Below are 20,318 nucleotides of genomic sequence, written 5' to 3'. Positions count from 1 at the left end.
AGTGTCTGTGAAGAGTAACATCTGACCAGTGGATGGCAGTTATGTGGGGTTTTAAACCTAAAGTAACCTTTGATCTGATTGTAACGTGAGGACTATAATGAGAATCTAGTACTGGAACGACAGTTTAAAATGTTGAAGAATGTACAGAAATTTCCAGCTGTTAATCCTAGGAGTGCTATCTAGGATTCTCCAGATCACCTTATGCCTTTATGGTGAGGCTTTTGAACATACAGCTTGGCTGTTGCTTCTCATCTGCCTCTGATTCCTATAAAAAAACTCATGTGCCAAATTTGAAAAAGTCAGAGCAGCATCTCAGGCTAGAGGAAACTTGAGCTTTCCTTGGTCTGTAAAGATGGCCCAAAAAAGGACCCTCAAAAGAAAAAGAAACTACTGGTAGAATGACCAAAAATATGAGACTTTGGACAGAGGTTCATGCAGCAAGAGTTAAGTCCAATGAGTTTTGGGTTTCTTTTTGAAAATGGGCTTTTCCCGTATGGTTTATGTTCCTACCTATGTGTTTTTTAACACGAGTTAACTTATCCACCATCAGATAGCGAGAGAACAGGGTCAGTGTAAAGTGGAAATTGCTCTGTTGACTCACGTGCAGTTTTCCCAGCATATTAATGTTCTGGGCTGAGCAAACAAGTGATCACAATGAAAGAGAATGTAGGACTGTTTTAAGAAAGAAGTGGAAAACCTGCAGAAGTACCTTTCTCTGGTGAAAGAAGTGGCTGGTTTGCAGGATTCATGAACTGCTTCACTTTCTGTAGTATTATGGGGTGAAACTGTGGATGCACAAGAAAGACGTGTGAAGACATTGTTTTTAGGACCCCTCACACCTGTGCTACAAAAATTGATTGATGGAGTTACCTATTCCCTGGAGCCCGTATTTAGTTTTGATAAAATTGATCTGTCTTAGAAGTTGTATGCCCTTATTATAAAGAAGGGAAAAAATGACTCAGGACTTAGGACTGAAAGGTATCATCTGATAGTGACCTTGTTGGCAGTGCCTGTGAGAGATTTAATTGTGCTATTAGTGTTGCTGTTGTTTTTTTAGTCCTCTGTTTACAAGGTGGCATCTGTTTTTAGGTTTGTGCCAACCCTGTTTTTTCTCCCATACCTTATTTTTAAATCCACGGCTTTGCAGTATGTGCAGTTTTTCAGTGATGTCTGTGTTGATTTACAGGAGAAATTCTTGAATTTTTCAAATGATGTGAAGAGAATTACATGTTTCTCTATTTTAATATAGCTTGAATTCTTTTTTAAAAAACAATTTTGGGGCGCCTGGGTGGTGCAGTCGGTTAAGCGTCCGACTTCAGCCAGGTCACGATCTCGCGGTCCGTGGGTTCGAGCCCTGCGTCGGGCTCTGGGCTGATGGCTCAGAGCCTGGAGCCTGTTTCCGATTCTGTGTCTCCCTCTCTCTCTGCCCCTCGCCCGTTCATGCTCTGTCTCTCTCTGTCCCAAAAATAAATAAACGTTGAAAAAAACAAAACAAAACAATTTTGCCTGCTTTTCACAAACTGACCCCAAAAAAGATGTTGGACTTAACATAGTTTTAAAAACACAACAAATATTAAAGGCATTTATAAGCTAATTCAGCAGAACACATCCACTGGAATAGCTAAAATTCAGACTGACAGCTAATGTTGGTGAAGATTTGGAGCGACTAGAACTCTCATACGAGCCACTTTTGAAGATGCTCTGGTGGTTTCCTATAAACCTCAATGTCAGAGATTCTTTTATCAGTTTCATAAGCATCTGAGGTGTCTGTAATAAACCACTGGAGTGAAGTTAATTCGAGAAATAGTATGCCTGGAATTTGCTTCAAAATATTCCAGACTGAAGGAATGGTGAAGGCATAAATTAAAATTAGTCATTATTGAGAATTGTTGAAGCTGGGTAACAAGCATATTATACTATTCTCTCTACTTTGGTATATTTTAAAATTTTTAGAAAAAATCTAGCTGTTTATTTGTGCTAACGATTATTTTCTGTATAAAGCACAGTGTTAACATAGCACCTCAAGGCTAATATTTTGGTGGGTAGGCCAGGTATATTGATTTTTCAGTGTTTGTAAACTAACAAACTGACTTTAGAGACTTAAAAGTTATTAAAAAACAAGCAGTGAATATGTTAAATCTCTCCCCAGTTTTTCTAAACTTCAGAGTTTAAGGATGAGTTCTGTTTCTCAAAAAGATGATTGCTATTTGTTGTGCTATTTATTTTTTAGGTTCATATTGACTTTAGTTTGAAGTGTTCAGTCCACCCTGCAGAGGATCTTAAACTTGATGTCCGTCTTTATGGAAGACTGAATGAGTAGGGGAGAGAGGGAGATGGGAAGGGAGCGGTGCTCTTTCACTGGGTGTTGCGGGACTCTCCGTGATTCACGGGGAGGCGGGCAGTGGGTAGAGATGGGATTACATTATCACCAGTGGATCTTTCAGAACAGCAACAGTATTTCTTGTGCCTGGAGATGTCCTCTGGCTATACTTTGATCCGCATACCCTCTTCTGCTACATGCCAAAATGACTTTTATCCCCACTCCATCTTTGAAGTGAGACATTTTCTGGATGTTCTGACTTTGTTTTCCTGGACGTTGTATAAAGTTTGGTAAGAATTACCTGGTGTGTGTATATGTGTATTTCATAGGAATTCCAATTAAGCAGATTTTACAATCTCCATCAGCAGTCCCTCATTACCAAGATAATCTAGTTGGGTAATTACCATGTTTCATTGATTTGAAGACACTCTTGCACACCTTACCATCTCTGATATCCAGGTACCTCATACAGACAGTAATATCTTACAATTGCACTTGGCCACTAGTTATGATGGGTTGTCTTTTCTTGCACATGTGTGAACTTGGTCAGAGCTGTTCCTGTTGTCACTTCAGCTGAATTATGTACACATTTGGTCCTGCGTGTGCTGTCATTTCAAATGATATTCGCTCTCACTGAAATGCCAATAACCCCTGACCTTCTTTCTCTCCAACAGAAGCCCTCATATTTCATATCCCAGATACAATAGCCCTTCTTCTTTGATGCTCTGAATCTTTCACTGTAGGATTAATTGTTCCTCTTCTGCATTCCCATGGCGTGTTATATCTAGTTCACTTATGCCCTGAAGGGATACACCTTGATCTCCTTCAACTTTATATCCCCGTGACTAACAGTGTCTGGAAAATGATTGATGCTTACTAGAGATTTGTTGGATTAAATGATTTAAGTCAAATATGGCATGAGAAAGTGTCTTGGTTTGAATTCTAACTGAAAGCTTAAATCTCATGGATGTATCTGAAACCTTGTTGTTGTTTTCATTGATATTTTTATTCTGTGATTTTTCTCAAATGAAACAGTCTTTGCAGTGAGGAAAATATAGTATTTCAGAAGTACTGAAGTTTTCCCCATTTTTTTAACCATAATAAATAAAATCATCTCTAACAAAGAGCACAGCAGGGGTGCCTGGGTAGCTCAGTCCGTTGAGCGTCCAACTTTGGCTCAGGTCATGATCTCACAGTTTGTGAGTTCAAGCCCCACATTGGGCTAGCTGCTTGTCAGCACAGAGCCTGCTTCAGATCCTCTGTCCGCCCCACCCCCCCACCCTTCTCTGTCCCTCCCCTGCTTGTGCTCTTTCTTTGTCTCCCAAAAATAAACATTAAAAAAAGAGCACAGCAGCATGATATTGTTATGTCATTACAAAGTACTTTAATTTTTCAAGTTCAAAATAAATTTGTGATATGGTCAAATTTAGTGTCTGATAATAATCAAAAGGCTGACCCATAGCACTGGTCCTATAACCAGTTAATTTATGTTTGTCCTGGTCAGACAAAATATTTTTAACTCTACACAAAAGTTTGTATAAAAATATATTAATCTAGAAGCCTTTAAAAACATTTTAAAAAATGTTTCAGGTTTGTTAACCGTATGTCATTCATGGTTTTACTGATTACCAAGTAAGTCAGAGCAATGGATAAGAAATACTTACCTGTTGGGGAACGTGGATGGCTCAGTTGGTAGAGCATGTGACTCCTGATCTCGGGGTTGTAAGTTCAAGCCCCACATTGGGTATAGAGATTAAAAATAAAAGTCTTAAAAAAAAAAACAAAAAAAACTTACCTGTTGCCCATAAGGAAATAGGAGGAGGTTTTAATGGAAATGATGAGGCTGGAAATTGTACCTGTGATGACCCAATGCTAAACTAATTTACTTGTTTTCTCATGTTGTTTTAGTGATACTGGATTTCTTATTTTTAAGGGGTGGTCTCTACCCCCTTTTAAAACAGGGAAAATGTAGTCATGGGTAGAGGGAAGGAGGTGAGAATGGCTCTAGGGTAATAATTGTCAGTATTGAGGATTAGAATAACAAAGGGCAGGAAGGTAGGTGACAAAAAGAAATGCTTACTTCCAGGGAAAAATATATGAGTACACACAAGGATAGAAACAGCCTCAGTGTTTTATAGAGGAAGGCAGAGATAAATCATGGCATCTCAGCTCAGTGGATCAGGCAGCTGTTAAAATGATTAGAAATGAAGACCTTGTAGCAAAACAATTAGTATTTTAAAAAAAGTTAAGTGAGGGGCGCCTGGGTGGCGCAGTCGGTTAAGCGTCCGACTTCAGCCAGGTCACGATCTCGCGGTCCGTGAGTTCGAGCCCCGCGTCAGGCTCTGGGCTGATGGCTCAGAGCCTGGAGCCTGTTTCTGACTCTGTGTCTCGCTCTCTCTCTGCCCCTCCCCCGTTCATGCTCTGTCTCTCTCTGTCCCAAAAAAATAAATAAACGTTAAAAAAAAATTTAAAAAAAAAATAAATAAATAAAGTTAAGTGAAAAAACATTATATATTTTTATCTACCCTATGTACATAATTACATAGAATCATATGTACATTTACAGGGAAATATAGGAAAATGAGAATTGTGGGAAGCAGTTTTTGTAATTTTGTTGTAGTTTTTGTTATAAATACTGTGCTATAAAAATAGAGAAAAATGTGGGGCACCTGGGTGGCTCAGTCGGTTGAGCGTCCGACTTCGGCTCTCACAGCTTGTGGGTTCGAGCCCCACGTCGGGCTCTGTGCTGACAGCTGAGAGCCTGGAGCCTGCTTCGGATTCTGTGTCTCCCTCTCTCTCTGCCCCTAACCCACTCGCATTCTGTCTCTGTCTCTCTCAAAAATAAATAAACATTTTAAAAAAAAAAGTTTTTTTTTTTTAATAGGGAAAAATGCAAAGAATGTGTTCAACTCAAGTATGAAAAACAAAATAAAAAAGGAGAAAAAAGTGCTAACTGGTCATTTACACAGTTATTTACTAAGTCATGGAATTTTTGACCTGAGAAGTCTAGCTCAGCAGTTCTCAAACTTTTTGGTCTCAGGACCTCTTTACAATAAAAATTATTGAGGACTCCAAAGAGCTTTTGTTCATGTGAGTTATTTCTATTAATAGTTCTATACTAGAAATTAAAATTGAGAAATTAAAGATATTGTCGTGTAAAAATAACAATGAGAAGTCTGTTGAATCTTAAATGTTTTTATGAAAAAAGGTATATATTTGAAAACATTTTTATGAAAAAAAGCTATATATTCGAAAACATATTTTTATGAAATAAAGCTATATATCCCAAAACAAAAAAAATTTAACAAGAATGCCATGGTTCTACATTTTTGCAAATCATTTTAATATTTGGCTCAGTTGAAGATAGCTGGATTGTCCTATCTGCTTATCCTTTCAATCTGTTGTAATACGTTGTTTTAGTTGAAGTGTAGAAAGAAATCTGGCCTCGTGTGGCGAGGAGTTGGGAAAGGGAGGAGTGCTGTAGTAGCTTTTTCAGATGGTTGTGAATCTGCCGCCTTGCCTCTGGAATGCCCACTGTTTGCCTATAAGAGAATGAGATTGAAAAGGGCAAATAATGTCTGAGAATTCTATGAAAATAGCCCCAGCCTCAGGGACTCATTGCAAATGTTTTAGGAACCAACAGGGCAGCTTCTGAACACACTTGAGAACTACTGCTCTACCCTTTGATAGGTGACAAAACTGAAACCAGAAGGGTAAGCGATTTTCCCCAAATCACATGGTTTATTGAAGATACTACTGGGACACAGTTCTGGTTTCATTCCTCATGATTTTGGAGGACTTCACATTACAGTATGACCTTAGAACAACTTTTGTAAGCTGACCCTGAGCATTTTTATCAGGGTCTAATGAGATGTCATATATAATTGTTCCTTTTCATCTTGAAGATTAAAAAAGAAGCCTCCATGATAGGTGAGTCAAAACTTTTTAGAGAAAGTAGCATTAGAATTACAGGTAGACTTGTAAAAATTAATTTTAATATTATATATAAAATAACAAATTAGATATAAAATATATAGAAATATTAATTAAAACATTTAAGTTTTGGTTGCTACCTCTTGCTAGCTAAAAAACACTTCTTAGTATCTTCTTTCTCAGTAATGTTACGGGGACACTTTTCATTTTTTTGTTGCTTTGTTACAGTTATGTGCATATCCATAGGAAGAGGCATTTTCTATATCTGGACCTCCATTCAAATGTTTGGTGACTTTCTGGTTTTGTTTTTCATGTTGTTCACTCATTCCTCCGAGATTCCACTGAGGTGTGAGAAACGTTAGGGACTTGGATGCCTGAGATGGAAAACACTTTGGAAAACTTTATTTGGCCTAATTGAGTAGATATTTTTCAAATTTCACCCACGCACGGGTATCTATAAAGGGCCTTTGTATGGTAGGTTCTTACTATCATCACCCTCATTCAGCCCTTTGGCTCACCCCTTCCCTCCCTCAAGTCAGTGTTGGCCTCCAGCCTCTGTCCTGAATCTGAGGCTTTCCTTCCTATTTCTTCATCTTTTTTGAGTTTTATTGCAAAAGCCTTTCTTGCTCTACATCTCTACTTTATCCTCCCTTTTCTGTTCCCTACTTACCAGTTTTTTTTTTAAGATTATTCTTAATAAGAATTGTCTCCAATTTACATACAATGAAATCAAGATTCTCATAGTTGCCAAACAGATACACAGAAGTGAGTCTGTAGTCTCCTGTTTGCATGATGGAACCATCACTGCAAAGGTGTCACGGTGGATCAGATACAAATGCTGGAGGTTGCCATCCTCCTGACTAGCCACCCCGGTGCCTTCACTTGTTGCTCCCAATTTGAGGTGAACAGATTAGTGGTAAAAATCACTTGTTTTATAATGTACTGGCAAAATCTTTGAGTCGGCTCTAACCAATTTTGTCCTTTTTTTTTTTCCTTCCTGAAATAAAGTATTTTAAAGTTTTATGGGGAAACACTCCATTTCATATACCCTGTTTTTCACCTCAAGAAAAGGTGGTAGGACTGAGAACGTAGTTACTTGGGAGAGTGGGATGAGATTCTGGGTGCCTTTTGGTGTCCACATGCTCCAGTCCTCATTCCCTCCCCCTGCCTTTGAATGGTGGGACCAGGGCTTGTTAGAAAAGCACTACTTACTGGGCCTGTATCTCCTGCTCTCCTGTGTTCACCCTTTTGTCTCTGCCCTTCTTTAGGAATAAAGTTGGAAGTGGAGGCCTCTGTGTCCAGGTTATAATCACAGAGCTCTCCCATCTAGTTGTAAGACATTCCTCTTTCCTCCTTTTTTCTTTCCTTTTGTGGAGCAGGAAAGGTGCTTTGTGGGTTAGAGGAAATAAGGAAAATTCATTAATTTGAAAAATTTTGATAATCTGTTCTATCTATATCTCATGACTCTATTTTTTCTAAACTGTTTTCTCATTTTTTTTTGTATCCAGTGGACTATAATTATACCAGTGTTTCACATACAGTGAAAGCTTCGTATGTATTTGTTTAAAAGAGAGAAATAAAGATGAAACAAAAATGCAGTCTAGCTGGGGAGATGATGTAATGGGGGGGTGATGGACATTGGATGTTTAGGCTCTAATTTCGTCCAATTCTTCCCTTTAGTTTTCTTTCTTTCTTTCTGTACAAGAAAGTTGTTAAATGATGTTTAAGAGTGTTTGCCCCTCACTGCAGTATTTATTTAGTGATAACACACCAATGTTATGAAATGCTGGAGATACGGTAAACAATAAATGGAGTAGTTCTGCTTTCACTGATTTTTTTTTAATGTTTATTTATTGTTTTATTTTGAGAGAGAGAGAGTGAGCAAGAGCAAGCATGGGAGAGGAGCAGAAAGAGAGGTAGAGAGAATCCCGAGCAGGCTCCACACTGTCATTGGGGAGCCTGACTTGGGGCTTGATTCCATGAACGGTGAGATTATGACCTGAGCCAAAATCAAGAGTTGGACACTTAACCACCTGAGCCACCCAGGCGTCCCTCACTGATGTTGTTTTATAATAAGGTGTGGGATGTCTGTCTCCCCCACTGGTTAATAATAGTAGTTTGAAGGACAGCTGAGTTCCTATGCTGGCTTTGTGTCCTATTTGAGTAGGACCTTCACAAGTCATATAAACGCTTCTTTATTTTCTCATCTGTAATATGAAGTTAGTCATAATACCTAACCTATTTACCTGGTACAGTTGTTTTAAGACTCAAAATAATGTGTGTGGAAATGCATGTGACTATTGTAGTGACATACAGTATGTTGCATTGTCTCTAGTAATGTAAAATATTGTATTTTGCTATGGACTTTCACAAGGAATTCATTACAACTTGGGAGAATTCTAGATCAACGTAATTTTGGAATTCATCAATAATATAAAGTATGTTTGCTCTTCTTCTCTTTACAGAAAAAGATCATGCTAAATATGTTTTTAGACACAATGATGGCCGATCCTCCCCCCCAGTGCCTTGTCTGGCTACCTCTCATGCATAGGCTTGCCCATGTTGAGAATGGTAAGCGGAACTTTTATCATTCAGTTTCTTGTGCTATAGGAAATACACGAGCTGATAGTATTTTGTAATGTCCTTAGCGATTGCCATTGAAAATTATAATTGGCATTTGTTGTCACTCTGTCATTTGGATTTGTGATTTTAGCTTTCAAAAGAGGGATATTTCTTTCTTTTTTTAAATTACAAGTTCATTTATTTTTTTAATGCTTATTTTACTCTTGAGAGAGAAAGAGAGAGAGAGACAGACAGACAGAGCATGAATGGGGAGGGGCAGAGCGAGAGGGAAACACAGAATCTGAAGCAGGCTCCAGGCTCTGAGCTGTCAGCACAGAGTCCAATGCGGGGCTCAAACCCACGAACTGTGAGGTCAGACACAGGTGAAGTCAGACACTTACCCTACTGAACCACCCAGGCGCCTCGATGGATATTTATTTCTTAAAGAAAAGTAAGGGAAGGGGACTTATTACTTAGGGTACCAAGAAATAGTAGTATCAAACTTTGTGGTTCACACTCTTGGCTTTTCCCCCTGAGATTTCAGGTGATTGTTTTCTACTTGAACCGACCTGATTTACCCATGCCTTCCTTTTTTCCTTTAACTTATAAAATTCATAGTTCTAAAAAATTGCATATATGCAGTATCACCCACTAAAATTATAATGCTTTTAGAGTAGTTTCAAGGAGAATAGCTAAGGTAGGATTTGGTACTTCATACATCTTTACTTCTTCCTTTACTATTTTACCTTGAATTACTCTTGGTATCTTTTCCAGGAATTTGACTAAATCTGTTTTGCTTAAAATGACAGTTATCTCTTAGTAACTTCTTAATTTTTTCTTCTGCTGTTATCCATTTATCTCATTGTTTAGGTTGTCTAAGTTTGTTAAAGGAAAGGCTGAAGTTTTTTGTGTAACCTCCCTCCTTCCTGTCCGGGCCTTTGCCTATATCTTATTCCGCCAAAGAGAACCAGTAACAAGTGAAAGGAGCTAAAAAGCAGAGCCCTTTTTCCCTTTGTAAGAATGAAATACACGTCCATACTCTTTTTATCTTCTCTCTGTCCCATCCATATCTTCTGTTTTTATTTTTTTTTTTCAAACGTTTATTTATTTTTGGGACAGAGAGAGACAGAGCATGAACGGGGGAGGGGCAGAGAGAGAGGGAGACACAGAATCGGAAACAGGCTCCAGGCTCTGAGCCATCAGCCCAGAGCCCGACGCGGGGCTCGAACTCACGGACCGCGAGATCGCGACCTGGCTGAAGTCGGACGCTTAACCGACTGCGCCACCCAGGCACCCCGATATCTTCTGTTTTTAAACCTCTCAGCCTTTTGCCCCACTGTGGCTTTAGTTCACAGGTACCTTAGATTCAGGATTATTTTCCTAAAGGTCTAGAATCTCTTGACTAAACTAAAACAGTTAAATAATTTTTTAACAAGATTTTTGGATAGAGATTTATACTGTTAAATTATTACAGTATTATTAGTTCTTTTGGAGGCAATACTTTTAACCTGAAGTGTTTTAGTACTTTTATATTCAATTTGTTTTCATGAAATCATTTTGTATTTGCTATGCCAAGTAGAAAGAATCTCTTTTGTTCTGATTTTTTTGTTATCATTGTGAACATTTTACTGTTACTTTGTGTATAGTGTATTACTTGTTGATTACATTCTTATGAGGTTAGTGATATTTTCCTCAGCGACAGAGAAATAGTATGAACTCATTGCAATATCTTAAAAATAAAACATGTTATCTATCATGGTAACATTTATCTACATATCTTAATTTTTATGGCAGGAAGTAAATTCTAAAACTTTGATATTTCTATATATTTCTATATGTTATTTTTGTTGTTGTTTGGGCTTTTTCTATGGAATTCATCGCTGGAATCATATTGAAGTTACTATTAATAAGGACAGATATCTATTTGCTTAAGCAGAAGTTGCACTTTTTTTATTGAAAAATCCAAGCATATAATATATAAGAAGATACAACATGATGTATTCTTCCAAAAAGAATACTTTTACCAAAACTTGATCTTATTTATAATTGACCCAGTACATAGGTGATCCTTTCCTTAGTCTGGCTCTGCTTTCCATCTGGTCAGCCCCTTATACTATCTAATGTAAGTGTTGGCTCTTGACTGGTGTAGAAGAAAAGAAAAATCACATAGACATGCATATTCATCCAAGATTGTCAGAATATACTTGATAATTTAATATTAATATGTATATATTTTTAATTTTTTTGAATGTTTATTTATTTTTGAGAGAGAGAGAGAAAGAGAGGGAGACAGAGCATGAGTGGGGGAGAGGCAGAGAGAGGGTGACACAGAATCTGAAGCAGGTTCCAGGCTCTGAGCTGTCACCACAGAGCCCGATATAGGGCTTGAACTCATGAGCCGTGAGATCATGACCTGAGCTGAAGTCGGACGCTCAACCGACTGAGCCACCCAGGTGCCCCTATATATTATTTAATATTAACTGAAAGTTATATAGAATTATAAATTCTGATATGCTGATGTTGACTGTGTTGATATTAGCTCCAGATTGATTTGAGAGTAGTGTTCTTTGGTGGAACTTTACTAGATTGTATAGTTTTAATTTGGAGCACAGAGTCTTATCAGCACTTTCATTATTCCTTAGAAATATCTTGATGACAAAATGCTTGAATTTCTAAATTTTTTTTTTCTAACGTTTATTTATTTTTGGGACAGAGAGAGACAGAGCATGAACGGGGGAGGGGCAGAGAGAGAGGGAGACACAGAATCGGAAACAGTCTCCAGGCTCTGAGCCATCAGCCCAGAGCCCGACGCGGGGCTTGAACTCACGGACCGCGAGATCGTGACCTGGCTGAAGTCGGACGCTTAACCGACTGCGCCACCCAGGCGCCCCACAAAATGCTTGAATTTCTTAGAGGAATTATGTCCTTTGGAGTTCTTATTCCTGATTTTACTTTTTATAGTCTTTAATGATCTTGTTACATTGTTTTCTTCACCAAGTGCTCCTTTCTTTTCCCCCCTGAGTCTTGGTGTACATTTTTGGAAACAGAACCCAAAATCCTTATTTTATTTTTTTGAGAGAGAGAGAGGGTGCAAGTGAGCGAGGGGCAGAGAGAGAGGGAGAGAGATGTGGGGCTCACTCGAAGTGGGGCTCTAGCTCACCTGATGTGGGGTTCAAGCTTACCTGAAGTAGGGCTTGAACTCACGAACTGTGAGATCGTGACCTGAGCCAAAGTCAGATGCATAACCGACTGAGCCACCCAGACGCCCCCCAAAACCCTTATTATTGAAATAAGATTGGATTTGTATACATATTGCTAGAAAGAGTTATTCAAATGAAGATTTGAATACTGTATGCCCTTTTCCTATTGACTTCCATTTCTTGTGTTCAGAATTGAATTGCCAGAGGGAACAATTATGTTACCAACACTTAAAAGAATAAACAACTGTCTTTAATATACAGTTATGCATTGCCCACTTCCCACTCACTGAACTGGATGTTCAGGCTGTTAGAGAATCCCAGCAATCTCTATGAATCCTGACTGCTACCTGGCAGGTTTGCATAAGGTGACATGCTGTATGAACGGAGAAAAGGGTGACAGGTCCCTAAGATTCCCTTCCTCCAAATCCCCGCTGCTTTGTTGGTCTAGAGTACTTTATTTTACTGTTTTGCTACTTAGAACTCTTACCTAAAACTAACATGGTAATATGTCTAGCCTTACTTTTTTTACCAGTAACCACAAACTTGTGCCCAGGCATGTTGTAGCATTTAGTTCAGCCAACATTTGAAGGCCTTCAGTTGAAGGTACTGTGTAAAATACCATTTTCAGGTAATAGAGACCCGTAGTGTATCATTCCAGGTGTTATTAGCAAAGGAAACAAATGTCTGTACAGCTGACAATGATAAATCTCTTTAAAAAGCAATGGGTTTGAAAAATAAATTTTAGACTGAAAGTTTCTCTTCTTATATATTTATCTGAATTTGAGAAGCATGAGTCTCGTTTTAAAGAAATTGGTTATTTTCTAAGGTGAATTGGAAGGTAATATTCTTCTCTTTAATGTTTATTTATTTATTTTGAGAGAGAGCGAGCAAGCACGCATGCACATGCAACACATGAGCAGGGGAGGGGCAGAGAGGGAGGGAGACAGTCTCAGCAGGTTCCATGCTTAGAGTGGAGCCCGACAGGGGGCTCAATGTCACCGCCAGGAGGTCACGGACTAAGCCTGTATCAAGAGTTAGAGGCTTAACCTATTAAGCCACTGGGCACCCCTGGAATGTAATATTGTAACTTGAAAAACTTTTCTCATTTATCGTTTTCCCCCCTTATTCTAGTAAATAGCGGCTCAGTTAACTAGGAGACGCTTCAGAGTTTTCAGTGTTAGTGTTGTTTTCACTTTTGCTTTTTTGCATCAGGTGTGGTTTTCCAGTGTATTGACTTGACTCTCCGAGTGAAAGTAAGATAACTTGCTTCTCCTCCTCTCCCGCCCCTTCTCCCCTGCCCTGCTGTCTGCCTGCCACAAGTCTTCCACCCCGTGGAGTGCTCCTATTGCCGGTGTGAGAGTATGATGGGCTTCCGGTACCGATGCCAGCAGTGCCACAACTACCAGCTCTGCCAAAACTGCTTTTGGCGTGGCCACGCCAGCGGCCCTCACAGCAACCAACACCAGATGAAGGAGCACTCCTCCTGGGTAACTGCTTCGTGTGTCAGTCCGGGTCCCCTGCTGTTCATCTTTCATCGCCAACAGCACCAGGAGGGTTTCCCGATAGGTCCCTGGCAAAGAGGGACGTGGTGCAGTCAGATCTAGGTGCCAACACTTGGGATGGGTTGCGAGCGTGTTGCACTTCATCACCTGATTTTAAAAGCAGAATCTTTAAAGTTTCAGGAGCTGGAGGTATTATTACAGTTGAAATGGAAAAGTAAGCGAGAAGTGTCTTCTTATTTTAAAACTGTGCAAAGGGTATTCTCCCAAAGCTTCCTCTCTGAGCTTTACGTGGGATTGAAAGTTCTTTTTTTTAAAGCATATTTTCTTCACGTCTGTAGGGCTTAAATGGGGTAAAGAAAGCTGCATGAAATAAAGGGGTTAATTTTTGTCTCTCTGAAGTTGGGGAAATACTGTATTTTACAGTTGCCACATCAGTGTCCTTATTTTCAAAAGTAGTCTTTTATTTTTATTAAAAAAAATTTTTTTTAACGTTTATTTATTTTTGAGACAGAGAGAGACAGAGCATGAAGGGGGGAGGGGCAGAGAGAGAAGGAGACACAGAATCGGAAGCAGGCTCCAGGCTCTGAGCCATCAGCCCAGAGCCCGACGCGGGGCTCGAACTCCCGGACCGCGAGATCGTGACCTGGCTGAAGTCAGACGCTTAACCGACTGCGCCACCCAGGCGCCCCAAAAGTAGTCTTTTAAGTAACAGTATTTGGGTGGAGGTTGATGTGTGATTTTCCTATAGTGTTTACAAATCATGCAACAAGCTTAGCATCAATCATTTTTCTTCCCGTCTCTCAATTTATTTTCAGAGTCTTAAAAATGCCATATATTTTTTTAATGTTTATTTTCGAGAGAGAGAGAGAGAGAGAGAGAGAGAGAGGGGTGGGGAGCAGGGAGGGGCAGAGAAAGAGGAGGACTGTTCACTGACTGCAGAGAGCCCGATGTGGGACTTGAACTCACGAACCATGAGATTATGACCTGAGCCGAAGTCAGGTGCTCAACCGACTGAGCCACCCAGGCAACCCCCACAAAATGCCGTACTTTTATTTCCAAAAAGTTGTTTTAAAAACTTTTCCCTCTGGTTTTCATTTGTTGGTTGGTTGGTTTGCTAAAGGGTAGAACATATAGAGGGTCATAAGTGTAATTCAGGATTTAGGTTCTTACCCTTGGTCATCCTACTGGACTTTAAGTATTTAGAAAGCTTCAATAATCAGGATTTTTTTTTTCTTTCCCTTTTTTCTAATTAGTCTTTTTAAAACTCAACCAAGAACAAAAAGAAGGTAAGTTCATATCAGGGATTAGTTAAAAAAAAAAAAAAGAACAACTTTCAATCCATGTGTGCACTTTACTTCCTACATCTCTGACATGTTAGAGGTAGTTTTTTGTTTTTTGTTTTTTTTTTTTATCAGATAGGTTTTCAGTTACACTTAACCATAAAATTTGTGTTAAACTGAACATCCTATCTGGGGTTTTGTTGTGTTGTAAATTCTAATACTGTTTTTGGTTGAGGAGTGATTATTTAAAAATTTTTTAAACAAGCAAAGGAAAAAAATACAACATAGTAGTCTCTTCCCTTTTTCATTGAATAGAGATAATTTATAGATTTCCAAGTTGTTGCTTTTCCCTTTCTTAAAGTACAAGTGTCCCTTGGTGGTAAATGATTTGTTAATGTTTTTCCCAATGTTTTTTGTTTAGAGTCTAACTCTCAGCACTGAGATAGCTCTTTGCTCTGTTACCTTTTGTAATGATTGGATTCGTTGGGATGTTTCTTTTGATAATTCTCATCTACATGTTGGGCTAGAGAATGAGGAGCTTGGGGTGCCTGGGTAGCTCAGCCAGTTAGGCGTCCAACTTCGGCTCAGGTCATGATCTTGCGGTTTGTGGGTTGAGCCCCACATCGGGCTCTGCTGACAGCTCAGAGCCTGGAGCCTGCTTCAGATTCTGTGTCTCCTTTTCTCTCTCTGCCCCTCCCCCGCTCACACTCGGTCTTTCTCCCCTTCAAAATAAATAAACATTAAAAAAATTAAAAAAACAGAGAGAGAATGAGGAACTTGTTCATCTTAATTTGAACTTGATCATTTAGCTAATTTATAACCCTTTTAGAAATGGGCATTTTACATTTTTTAAAATATAAGTGACTGAATATTGCTTTATGATTTACAAAGCAGGTTTTCCTGTGCTTTATTTCATTGAGCAAAAGCATACATAAAGTACAGAAATCACAGTGAATTTTTGTGCTTCTGCTTGATTCTCATAACACTCTTGTGTAGTAAGTCATATCCCCATTTGTTGTTATTTTTATTTCAGCTTTGTTGTTTTTTAAATTTTATTTATTTTTGTTATAGTGACTTAAGATTTCAAGAAAAGTCATGAACAATACGCATGCATCATTTTGAAGTTGCTATCTGTTTTGAATTTTGATGAGTATGTGCATTATGTGTGATTGATGCATCTTGGCAACGTTTTTTAGCAGTGTGTGTGTGTGTGTGTGTGTGTGTGTGTGTGTGTGTGTATGTGACTTGTTTTCAGGATTAGAACTCTGTATGTATAATACCCTTGCTCTTTGAGGAAGATCTGAATGAATTTTGAGACTGATGTGGGTAAAGAAGTTTCCACTAACAAAAAGATGTGTAATCTCTTTAATAGTCATTTCTTTGACATTTGCCAACTGTGTTTATACGAGTATTTGAATAACTATTTCTCTGTGTTCACAAGGGATAAATTTAGTGTACGTTTAACAAGTTTGTATATGAATTTGCATTGTAGATTGATAGGTGTTATATTGGTGCTTGGAAGTTTATTTTGATTTTTCCAAAAGTTTGTTTAATATTTTGTCTAAGTAACTATGAAATGTAATTCATTATTCTGTCAGGCATCAATCCATTCATTTGACTTTACTTTAGAAAAAAATGCTATATGGTGATTCATTCTGTGCATTCAAAAGATATTATTTGAACTCATGCTGTGCGTACCAGGCACTATTACAGGCGTATGAGATAGGTCTATGAACAGAACCGGACAAAGATCCCTACTCAGTGGGGCTTGAATTTTAAGGGGTGTGAAAGAGACCATGAGGGCTCACTGACATTGCTCTTTTCCCATTTTTGCTTGGCATGCATCTAGACTACATTTCTCAGCTTCCCTGTATCTAAGAAAAACCATGTAAATACCAGTTATCAGTGGAATGTGAACAGAGTGATATGTGTCTTCCCAGAATAAGGCCATTAATAGCTGAGGGCCTTTTCTGTCCTCTCTACCACAACTTAGGGGAGAGAACTTCATTAGGACCCAGAGGAAGATGAAACCATAAATGAAAGGAAACTGGGTCCTTGAATGATGGGTGGAGAAGAATATCCTGCTACCCTGCTTGACTTTGATCAAGAGAGCTAGGAGCAAGAGAGAAACCTTGTGTTAAGCTACTGAGGTTTTAGTGTTGGCTATAGTAGCTGGTTCTGGAAGTAAGTTCTATTACAGCAAAACCTTGAGATTTGTGTTGTTGGCTTAGCAGTCAGGTAGCCCTGATAAGGACACCAATGTTGGAGGTGGGAAGGACAGAAATCTATGTTATGCAGTGGTGACCAGTGGCTAAATTTGTCATCCATAATAACTTAGAAGGTCCACTTCTTGCCACCTGAGCTCTGGGTCAAATGTTGGAAAGGATTGAAGTGCGAGTGTGTGTTGACTGTCTTTTGTTAGGTCTTACACGAAAGAGATGAGCTTAAGAAAGAATTGTCTAGTTTTCAAGCAAAAAATGAAAGGGAATAGAGAAAGTTCTGACAGTTGGAGCAGGAACTGTTTTCTGACAGGAAAAACAGATTGCTTGTAGACCCTAGAGAGCAATAGGTAAGAGTTGAGAAAGGCTTTGAGCCACAAAGGCCTAGTGAACCTTCTCAGTCAAAGAAAGATGACAGTCCTATGGCAAAGATCGGATCAGGGCATGAGTTCTCATTCTTGGCTGTTCATCAGAATTACCTTGCTCTCACTTACATAGCTTCTGATTTAATGGGTCAAAGGTACATGAAACCTAGATAAGACAGTTTTTAAAAGTTCCCTCAAGTGATTGCATCGTGCAGCCAACGTTGGAAACTGCTGACCTGTTGTTTCATCTGGACTCCAGGTGGCTTCTGTTAGTTCAAAGCGAGAGGAACGGAGGCAAAGACATAAATCAGCCTTAAGAATTATGTCCAGGAAAGGACTTTGTGTGCGGTTACTGGCACATGGAACTGACTGGAAACAAATAGATCAAAGGCCTACTAAGTTTTTGAGGGAATTATATATTGGCAAAGGAACTAGGAGCCTGCACTTAACAAGCCCCTGACTGTTCTAACTGTAAGACTACTTTCTAACGACCCAGAACTTGCTCTGGGAAGAGGTGGTCTGTGAAGGCTGTACGGCCTCTAGGAAGGGCATGCCAGAGCCCACTTTGCCAAGGAGGATATTAGATAAGGAAGAACCTTGTGCTTGTGCTCCTCCATTGTGTGTTGGGCCTGGGGAGGGTGAGTGTGGATCATGTGCCCGATCCGTTCATAGGGTCCATCATTTGGAGCTACGCATGATCCTGATGAAGAAGACTGTGATAGACCCAGACGTCCTGGACTTGTCTTTAGATGCACGGACTGAGTGGCACTTCACATTTTCTTTTTGGAGAGGTTTGAGTGTGTTTTGTTTGTAGGAAAAGGGAGGAAACGTTTTGTGATCAGAAGTACTTATCTATATCCATGTTTTGCTTTTCTTCCTGGACCTGTACCTGGATGATCTAGCCCGTCATCCATGCAGCCTGACACGGCCATATGACTAGTTCTGACCGGTGGGATTTGTTTGCAGGTGATCTGTGTTACTTCTGGGTCAGGGCTGTTTAAAGCAGATGTGTCTCATCTTCTCTTTACCCTTCCCACTCCCACTAGACATTGGCCACATGGGATGATCTTTGAAGAAAGTAATAGCGGCAGAAGCCCTTGAATGAAAGGGAGCTGGGTACCTAGTAGATGGATCAGAGCCCCTCTGCCAATTTACACTAGACTTGCACATGAACAAGAAATCAAAAAGCAGAATCCAGAGTATAGGGTCATAGAGGCCTTGTTGAGAAAGTGAGATTTGAACAGAGTCTTTGGTGTATGATAGTAGACATCTGGGGAAGAGGAGGCATTTTCAGCATGAATCCTGTGAGTAAGAGTGTGTTTCTGAGTTCAGAGAACAGCAGAGAAGCTTATGTGGCCAGAGTGGAGTCAACAGGAGGAGGTCTATAGGAAAGGAGGACAGCTCACAAGGGCCTTTCTGACCATAATAAGGATGTTGGCCTTAACTCTAGTGGAATGAGTAGTCTTTATTTTTTTTACGGGAGAGAGAGAGAGAGAGAGAGAGAGAGAGAGAGAGAGAGAGAGAGAGACAACGAATGAATGGATATGAGTAGGGTAGGGGCAGAAAGAGAGGGAGTGAGAGAATCCCAAGCAGGCTCCACATTCAACACAGAGCCTGACTCAGGATCCTGGGATCCTGAGACCATGACTAGAGCCAAATTGAAGAGTCAGGTGCTCTGGGCATCCAGGTAGCTCAGTCAGTTAAACATCCAACTCTTGATATCAGCTCAGGTCATGACCTCACAGTTGGTGAGATCAAGCCCTGTGTTGGGCTTTGTGCTGACAGCACAGACATTGCTGGGATTCTTTCTCTCCCCCTCTCAGTGCCTGCCTGCCTCTCTCTCTCTCTCTCTCTCTCTCTCTCAAAATAAATAAACACTAAAAAAGAATAGTTGGATGCTCAACCAGCTGAGCCACCCACTTACCCCAGAATGTGAGTCTATAGGGTTTTGAGTAGAGGAATGGCATGGCTTGATTTATCTTTTAAAATGATCAGTCTGGATAACATGTAAAGAGTAAAGTGGGAGGGAAAGATAGAAGCAGAAAGAGCATTTCAGGAGAGATGATTGCAGTAATCAAAACAAGATACGGTAGGATGGTAGCAGTAGAGGTGGTGACAAGGGTAGAACTAGAATTTACCTCCTGAATCTGCCTAATGGGTTGGATGTGGCTTGTGAGAAGACAGGAGTGAAGATTTTGTCCTAAACAGCTAGAAGGATGGAATTGTCATCAGCTGAGATGAGACAGCTGTGGATGGAGTACATGTAGAGGTTAGGATTGAGAGTTCACTCTGGGAATTCAGTTCAGTTGGATTTAAGTTGCTTACTAGACATAGGGAGTTGTTGGATAGGCCATTGCATATGAGTCTAAACATAAAGAAGTCTGAGATAGGGATGTAAGCTTGGGGGTCATTGGCAAGTGGTTGATATGTAAAGCCATGCAACTGAACAGTAGCACCAGGTGAGTGGAGATAGAGGCGAGAAGAAAGAAAAGAGGAATGAGAACTGCCCTCAGGGCTCATCATTAAGAGATCTTGGAGAAGAGGAGGAACCTGTGAACAGTGACACAAGGTGAAAGCCAGGAGAGGGTGGTGTTCTGGACTATGCGTGAAGGGTGTTTTGAGGAGGAGGGATTGATCCTCTGTGTCCAGTGCTGTGACAGTCAAGGGAGAAGATTGAGAAGTGGCCCCTCATCTAACAATGTAGAGGTGGTCTTGCAAGAACAGTGTCTGTGGAGTGGTGGGGACAAAACCCGACGCAAGTGGGTGCAAGAGGGAGAGGGGAGAGAGATGGAGACAGAGAGTATAGACAACTGTCAGTGAATATCTATTTCTAACCTTTCTTTCTTTTCTTCTTTCTTTCTTTCTTTCTTTCTTTCTTTCTTTCTTTCTTTCTTTCTCTTTCCTTCCTTCCTTCCTTCCTTCCTTCCTTCCTTCCTT

General features: G+C 39.8%; 1 protein-coding gene across 16 annotated transcripts in view; it reads left to right on the top strand.

The window, feature by feature from the left end:
• Window positions 1-20,318, top strand: part of DTNB (dystrobrevin beta) — a 215,950-nt gene that overhangs the window by 45,947 nt on the left and 149,685 nt on the right. For all 16 annotated transcript variants that reach the window (XR_005797200.1, XR_005797199.1, XR_005797198.1 and 13 more), the window contains exons 6-7: window positions 8,719-8,824; window positions 13,336-13,502. Coding sequence is in view for 13 of the 16 variants with exons in the window: in XM_040496241.1 (XP_040352175.1) it covers window positions 8,719-8,824; window positions 13,336-13,502 (273 nt within the window). In the remaining 3 variants the exon portion in view is untranslated. The remainder of the gene's footprint in view (window positions 1-8,718; window positions 8,825-13,335; window positions 13,503-20,318) is intronic.

This window comes from Herpailurus yagouaroundi, unplaced genomic scaffold (genome assembly GCF_014898765.1).
Source record: "Herpailurus yagouaroundi ecotype Mexico unplaced genomic scaffold, PumYag 188, whole genome shotgun sequence".
NCBI lineage: Eukaryota > Metazoa > Chordata > Mammalia > Carnivora > Felidae > Herpailurus > Herpailurus yagouaroundi.
Note: the sequence above shows the minus strand (reverse complement) of the source record. Positions and strands in the feature narration are given on the sequence as shown.